At 36.8% G+C, this 8,642-nt stretch overlaps 1 protein-coding gene and 1 non-coding gene across 2 annotated transcripts in view; one reads left to right on the top strand and one right to left on the bottom strand.

Moving 5' to 3' along the window:
- Positions 1–2,134: 2,134 nt before the first annotated feature.
- Positions 2,135–8,642, top strand: part of LOC124159088 (leupaxin) — a 575,831-nt gene continuing 569,323 nt past the window's right edge. Inside the window, exon 1 of the mRNA XM_046534629.1 lies at positions 2,135–2,267. Coding sequence (XP_046390585.1) covers positions 2,255–2,267 — 13 coding nt within the window. The 5' untranslated portion in view covers positions 2,135–2,254. The remainder of the gene's footprint in view (positions 2,268–8,642) is intronic.
- On the bottom strand, positions 4,738–4,810 carry Trnaa-agc. Its single transcript has one exon. It is a non-coding gene; the product is annotated as a tRNA-Ala (tRNA).

Genomic DNA, 8,642 nt, shown 5'->3' with positions numbered 1-8,642 from the left:
TTTGTATTATTTTAACCAGGTAACAGTAAGATTTGGTGATTCAGATTGGTGAAGCAAGCCTTTGAATTGTTATGAAGGCTTCTAACGAGAGAATGCAATTCTTTACTTCATTTCGAGAACAATTTGCTATCCTCCATGTTTGAGACTTGTGGAGTGCTAATCTTTATCTGCATTATGAAATGGTGCCTCAGATGAAATTACTGTAAGCCTTTATCAATAGGGATTTGGATTTCTGAAAGATGTAAAGAGAAACCTTCAGCTGGTCTACTGGTAATTTTGAAAACACAAGTCTGTTTAGGATTGACTGATAAATGCTCCTATGGACATAATAAGAAATAATTAGAAAAGGGGATTCAACTAATTACAGAACACACTCATCAAGATGGTAGATTTTGTCAACAATTTTTATGTTCAGTTTTTGGATAATGAGCTCTTGCAAAGCAAACACGCAACCTATCATTAGTGTTCTTTCCAAGAATTTTATGTCCGTGCAAAGAAACACATAATTGGAACCTAATTTCACTGGAGGGAAATTACTATTTCTCTACAGAAGGTATTTACCCAATCACTCCTCCAAGCCAAACAACAACACACATGCAGTGATTTTTAAGCAAGTAATTAATTTCTGGAAAGAGAACAATAGTTTTTACTGGTTGTATGAAACCTGTCAGTTATTCTCTTTTGCAGAGGCCTTCGGTTCTATGGAGAGCGTTGCTGATACGGTTTTGTATGCTCCTTGGTTGTCTTTGGTGTGGAGGAATGATTGGGTAAGTAATTACTTTCTAGGGAGAGAATCCTTTACCAACAGTGTGATTTCAATCTCATTCCATATGAATCTGTTTATTATCCCTACCATCGAACTGTGGTGTTTAGCATTAGTAAATATGGTCACAATGATAATTTTATCTTCCTCTTTTACTCATCAACTTTCTCACAAACATGAGTGAGTATTGTAATGTCTGATGCATTCCTAAACATACATGCATAAAACGATATTACTGGATTACTATATCTTGGGTACCATGCTGTTCAAGGTTTTCCATCTCTTCTTCATCTAACGTTTCAACAACTAACATGCTCATTTTCTTCAGGAACCCAAATGCCATTCCATTTACAATTGCAGCCCTATGTACATTTTTTTCTGGCGTAGAGGTCTCAGCGGCCCCAAATTGGTTGGCCATCACCTCTGACTTTCAGGAGATGTTCTCGTGTTCTACTGAATGTCGAAATGTTGCAGGAAGGAGATGTGGATAACCTCATGTGGTATGAAATCTGAGAGATCGTCTCTTTTAATGAAGCAGTATTCACACTGCGAGCATCTGTGGCAGATCTCATTCATACATTTTATGGAGTACCTGTATATTTCAAACTCCCTGGTACATGTTGCTGTTCGCTAATGATCATCAGAAATGTTTGAAGGCTTCACATTCTCTCTGCGAAAGGCTATTTGAAAAAAAATTCTGCTATTTTATGTTTGAAAGTCAGAATGCAGCACTGTGTCTCTGTATGCTATGCTATGAGGGATATGGTTGTATTTTGTGGAAATGGATCATGCTTACATGTCAAATTTGATTCCTTCGCTACAGTACTGATTTCAGTGAAGCCAGTCATGCCTATGTGCATAATAATGAATTACATTAGGCCTTCTCAATAAGATATTAAACCCACGTGCAATCATTCTGAAACTATCCAGAAATTAATTGCTGGATAGTTGCAGAAAAACCCTTTCATTAGTGGAGCAGGAGCCCCTACTTCTAATAATATCGACCATAAATATAGATTTTCCATTGATGGATTTTTTTAACCAATTCACCTACTGCTGAAGCCTTGAAATATCAGCGAGAGTCTTTGAAATCGCAACTGTCTCAATGAAGCGTAGTAGTGCTTTTAATTATAAGAAAAAAATAGCGTAAAATACATTTTTCAAAATTAAACTTCCAAATTTATGCTCTAAATATACACATTTTCAATAGGATAAATAAAAACCAATCTTTTGAGTGACTCTTGCGAGTTAAATACCAATCGGTGATGAAATTTCTCGAGTGCTTCGCTCCACATAGGATCCGAATTTTCCACCCTCTGACGTCACAAGAAAAGAATGTGCTCATCCGCCATATTTTACATCGTACCTTGTGAATAGTGTCAGTGAGAGTTTTCGTCGGGAAATATCAGTGCATTATCACTTACAGTGGTTCCTTTTCAGCCCCTTGGTTACTTGAAGATACCTGTGAATAATTATCAGGACTGAAGAGCAATGGATGACCTTGGTGAGTACCAAATTTTTATTCTTCATCCCAAATGTCTAATGTCAACAAAACATGTTTGTGTCCTCCTTCACGTGAAATGAATTTCAATCATCCTCCAAATCTCACTTGGGGTCTTTGTTTTCAGCCTTTATTATAGCTCTTGTAGTCTCTTCGCATTAAATAACGCCGGTTTACTCGGCATCACAATCGAAGGTCAGTAGATATAAATGCAAATTCAATGACATTTTGATCGCAAATGCTAAATTTGAGACTGGGCCTGTTTTATTTACGTCGAAACTCGATTTCTTTAATTCAGTTAAAAGCGAACTAAGCGCTTTGTTATTCATTTTTGCATTCAAATACTTCGCATCATGGCATATATTATTCTGAAGCAGACAGCTTTAGGCAATTTGATTGCATTCATGTAGAAAAATAAATATTTATTATAATTTCTTCTTACGGAACACTGCTATTCTTAACGTTATTCGAGTAATACATTAATGAAAGTGCGAGGTCGGCAATTTCTTCGCTGTGGAGTTGGAGCGTCTTTCGTTTCTTTGGCAATAGTCATAACCGGTTCTTTACTCTTATTGGCATGTTGTGACCTCGGTTATTTGTGTGATGGCAACGTTTTACCCATTGGCACTCTTTATAGACTTTGGGCATTGCGAGGACTTCAATTTGTTTTAGGTTATGTGAGTTTCAGAATAGAAATGGTTAATTAACCTCAGTGAACCTGACATGATGGCATTTCGGGCATTTATTTCAATGCCCTGTGGAATGCGCAGTGTGGTATTCCGATATTGTTTTCCGCGGTCTTCGTCCGCGGCAACCTCGGTGTGTAATCAAATGATAGCCTGCCCTTGGCAGGAGTGAAGGCTGCGATTTTTAAGTTGCTTAATAAGTAATATCAAGATTCTGTCGCCTTCAAACAAATCTGGACATGTATTAAAAACGGCTTTGGGTTATTAATAGTTATTGTCGCTATTTCATCAAACTTGTTCGTATTTTTTTATTGCTCTACACTACCCAAAAACACTGATCTCAAGGTTCAAAATAGCATCAATTTAGGAACTACGTTTAAAGTGAACGCCTGCTTTATCGACTGATGGGAGAATTAGACTTCATTTTATTGATACATTTATTTCGGTACATTAACCTACGGTAGTGAAGTTAAAAATTTTAATGTATGCGAGGGATAAAATTTTGACGTTGATTATTCGAAAGAGTAACGAAGATTTGAAGACTGATGAAGATAGCTCACAGTTCCATGATTTCCTGCGGTCGAATTCAGCCTCGGATACTGGAGCTCGTTGTTTCAATACCCTACTATTGATGTATGGTCTTAGGTTTTCCCGGCGTATCAGTTGCAGAAAAGTGTCACGGGTTTTCCACCGGTTGATGTCGTCCTGTACATGTCCATTACTTACTTGCATCTCTTGTGTAATCATAGAGTTGCAAGTGTGGAAACGCAATTCTCACGCGTTCTTGCCGCATTGCAGTTCTTATTTACCTGTTACTGGATGCGGTATGCTGTCGAATATTGCACGTATGACAACGGGCATGATTTTTTTGCCATCATGGCTCTGTAATTTTTATTGTGGATAATCGCAATAAGGTAGGATAGTCACAGAGTATGTGTAGGTATTTTATTTTTTCTTTAATATTTTCGCGGACAATATCTAGATTATTATTTATTATTCTTTTTTCTAATTAATTTCAATAATTGAAACTTTCAGCTGCAAGGAAAATTATTGTCATTTTAATTTTATATCGCCGTCTACTTCTGCACCAAAGTAATTTTTGTCGGTTTACCATCTCCAGACTTTTTTTCTTTCCGCGATTTGAGGGCTGTCTGCCTCGTTGATGTTTGGCTCTGTGATGTAGAAATGCACGGGTGGCTGGAACCCGAGGGAATTTTGATTAAGTGATTTTAGTTCTTTTTGGTTGGTAAACTCATCATAAAAGGGCTTGCAGTTCATGGTAAATACCTTGATTAAGCTCAGTGGGACTCAGTGGGACAGGTAATTTTTCAATGCTATCGCAGAGACGGCGTGTAGGTAGGTATTCGTATTTGGCACCGTAAGTAGATGAGATTTGGATTATCTTTAAAAAATTGTCTTGGTGTATTCGAGATGAGAAAATAGTGGTGACCGAGGCAGTTGGCAATTATTTTTGAAAAAAATTGTAAGAATAAATCATGTCGGAGGATTGTTTGCTGTTTCTTTCGTGGGTCATACTTAACCATGTCCTGATTTATTATCCTCGCTGCATTAATGAGGATAGTGGCGCAGAGTCAGGATATTTACGTAAACTGGATGGGGCTCTAACGAACAAAGTATATTTACGTGTCTTTGCGAAAATACGCCGTAGTAAGTGGAAAAAAGGTCACAAAGCAGGGAAATGGTATGCAATAGCCATATGAAAGTCAATAAATAAATTTCGTGCCCATTAAAGGAGAATTACCTCATTGTGTGGGAAGAAAAAGTTATGGAGGCGCCGGGTATCGATCCCGGTACCTCTCGCATGCTAAGCGAGCGCTCTACCATCTGAGCTACGCCCCCTGGCTTTGGCCGGAGGGGAAATAGGGGGAACTATTCATTCGCAACGCCTGGTGCCACCTTGCGGACTGCTGGAGCGAGTTTTTTTCCTTGGCGGGTTTTCTAGGTGTTTTATTTCTTGTGTGCAGGTTTCATGTTTACCATCAAATTTTAAAGGAAGCATGCGAATCGTTATTCCGGAGTTCCTTTATCCTTTAAAACATTTTGTTAACAATTGTATATCCTCCTTTTTATATCCAAGCAAAGTACTGTTTATGTGTCTAAAAAAAAATGGGGAAATTATGATTTTGATGCAGAATATCATATCAGTCTGATTTAGACTGTTCACGGAGGTCCACTAATTAAAGCCTAAAGTCATGTGTAGATTATGTATTTCCTTCCTGCAATGACCTCCAGGTCTTGAACCCCGTAGTTGTAGCCACAGATACGTTGTAGCTACCGTCATGGGCGTACCCAGCGAGGGGCAGGTGGAGACAGCTGCCCCCTCCGAGAAGCAAAAATCGCATAAGTCTTTAGGCAAAATCAGTACTGAATTGAAACGAAACTGAAGTATCCAACAATTTTTCTTTAAACCCACGAAAAATGATATATATTAGTATAAGATATGTAATTAAAATAAAAGTATTTTTTCAAGGAAATATACTCATAAATCCCATGGCTTGCCCCCTCCCCCTAGATCATGGCTTGCCCTCCCCCTAGACCATGGCTTCCTCCCCATGTTATGATCCTGGGTACGCCCTTGGCTACCGTGACCTTTCATTGGCTCGTTTTTTATAATCTCACCAAAGACCACGATGGAGTTAGCCAGGGGCGCCGACTTATAAAAAATATTGGGGGTCCATATCGGGGGTCTTACCCCGGGAAGAGGTTAAATTCAAAGTGTTTCTCAGCACCGTAACACTATCATAATTCACACCACTTGTTTTCAGTTAACCTCCTTAGTACCTTAAAATTATTTGTTTTAACACATTATTGAATGTATTTTAAAAGGTATCTATCGTCAAATAAGGGAAAATACGAATATATTTTTTGTGATTTCCCAAAGCATAATATAAATTAATTATTTTCTTGAATTATTGAGGGGGCTCCGCCCGCCTTAACGAATCTTTGAGGGGGCTCGGGCCCCCTCAGGCCCCATGGAGTCAGCGCCACTGGAGTTAGCTATCGGATAGCTTTACTGTCTAACTCATACCTATCTTGGCCAATTTATTTTAAAGTTAATCGTATTTCATAAAATTGTGCAACTCCTCGCATATCATCATTTTTCCTTAGGGGCAGTTGTAATCGAAGTAGTATAAGTTTTATTTATTTACGTATTGCCTATTTTTTATGCTGCAGAATCCGTTTAGTAATCTCCCATATCGTTCATTCTTGCGTAGGTTCTGCGTCGTTGTTCACCATGACTGCCAAATTCCTTGTTCGGATCAAAAACGACAAACGCGGCTGTAGATCCCGGAATTTACCAATCATCGTATATCGTTCGTATTTATCCCCAACTATGCTTCACTCTAATTTTTAGTATTTTTACCATCTCATATTTTTTCCCTCCATCTTTCGATCAATGTATGGATAACTTGTGTATTCGGGTTCTCTCAGTATTCTGCTGTCGTAGTTTTTTCAATCGAGATGGGCAAAAAGTTTTAACTGTCGAATTTTGGCTTCTCGAATCTTGTTTGCACACGCTGCGTAACTAGTTATTCAATGGCCTTATCACCTCAAGGTCGTCTGGGTAGTCACCCAAAAGACAGCGGATTTTGTGCTCTGCCGGAGGTTAATTTCTGCTGTGGTTTCCTCATCTTAAAAGCCTTTCATTCTTACCGGTCGACATATTACGTCTGTGATTAGCATTAGCTTTGCCTGCAGTAAACTTTCGTGGATGTCTTTCCTCGTAGTGTCTTTTTATTTGTTAACGATTGTCTATTTTTTTCTACAAATTATACTTTTCAGAAATGTAGGTACCGTAGAACGGGGTGAAAAGAAACATTGGGGTGAATAGAAACGAAACTTCTTTTTTTTATGTATAATCTATTTCCTACATAACTATGGGTAAATAGCGGCAACTATCATTTTTTTAGATTGGTACACTTTTGGCTGAAAGTGAAATAATGGTTTGTTTGGTTGGCAGCACTGGTTCCTGTTTGTTTGTCATGTTGAATTTTACCACGTGATTCTTGTTTTTTTTATCCACTTTGAACTTTCCAGGTAAGTCAGAATACGTAGTGTTCTTAAAAATAAATAGCTGTAAAAACATAGTTTAATTATTCATATAAAAGATTCAGGCTTATTTTAAGTTAACTTAAACAATATTATTTCAAAAATTATTCATATTTTTTAGGTTAGGTTTTCAGAATTTATGGGGGGAATAGAAACAAATCATTTTTAGTGTTTTATTCACCCGCAAGAAAAATTTTTCAAAGATGACCGGTCTGATCTCACAATTTATCATAATTTAATCTAGTTAAATACGGTAATTGTCTACCTATTCAATTTGTTTACTTGCAGTTATGTAACTTCTTTTATGTACTGAATTAAATCATTATGTTGAGAAATAAATTTGTATTTATCCATTACAAATTAAAAATACCATATTTAACTGTTTCCATTCACCCCCGATTCGTTTCAATAGAAAATAACATGAAATTGAAGTTAAAATCAAATAAAATTTAAAAAATTACATACTATAAACAAATAGGTCTAACAGATACCTGTGTTTGGGAAAAAAATTGTTTATATGGAACAACTGCAAGTATGTGAAATTTCAAACCAAAGTTGAAAATTGTTTCTATTCACCCCGTTTTATCGGTACCTGTGCTTTCTCTTGGAAAAATTTCTCATTCCTCATGTTCATATTTCCATTTATATCTAATTTGTTTAATTCTTGTTTTATTTATTCATTCAAGTGTTTATAGATACCTACTCTTTTCTTAGTTGTTAATTTCGTCGTAGCAATGCCTCTATTGATTAAGATTTCTAGCCTAGAAAATTATGCAATTAACATTGGGTTGTAAGACTGTTAGAATAATTTTTTTACAACTATAATCTAGAAAAAGTTTTATTTTTAACGCCAATGCCGAGTGTGAGAAAGTGTACTAGTGAGATTCCAATAGCGCCATTGAATTGAATTGGTTCAATGCACCATTTTCTCGTGGCTACGCTAATTCAATATTTTTATTTAATTATTAATATCTACTCGTGATCTCAGTAATAACACTGCAGTATGAACTCATGAGCATACTCGCAGTTTCGACCAACTTCCTTACAAACCTGATTTTCCTGGATGAATTACTCTTTTTTCCGTTTCCATTATGTTACCAGCATGGAAGAAATTGAACGGTGCACATTAGTTTGTTTCCGACGACGTCAGTGGCTTGGCGGTGTTGGTGGAATTTTTTGAAGCTTGTTCTTGAGTACGAAAAATGCCATAAAATACGTGACAGTTGCGTAGAAAATAGTTTAAGGCATGCTGTATAGAATGTTTCAGGAGGAATCTGCAATACTTCAGGACGTGGTAGTAGTGACAATTTTAAGTATTTTTTGGTCCATAAACATGGGGTCGCAATTCCTTAGTTTCTTAGCTATGGCATTGCAAACTTTTTTTGTATGCAACTTGCAGTTACCATGAGAACGGTTTTTCTTTAGCATCCAACCTTTTCGACATTTTATTTAATGCTCTGGTTTTTTAAGGGTATTAAATAATTAAGTTTGGACAAAAATGTGCGATTATAATTGCCTGATACAGTTCATCTTTAAGCTTAATTTAACCAGAGCTAAAAATCGCACATTTTCGTACAACCTTTATTATTTAATGTCCTAATAAATCCGGAGTACAAAAAGA

This window comes from Ischnura elegans, chromosome 5 (assembly GCF_921293095.1).
Source record: "Ischnura elegans chromosome 5, ioIscEleg1.1, whole genome shotgun sequence".
In the NCBI taxonomy this organism is placed as follows: Eukaryota; Metazoa; Arthropoda; class Insecta; order Odonata; family Coenagrionidae; genus Ischnura; species Ischnura elegans.
Note: the sequence above shows the minus strand (reverse complement) of the source record. Positions and strands in the feature narration are given on the sequence as shown.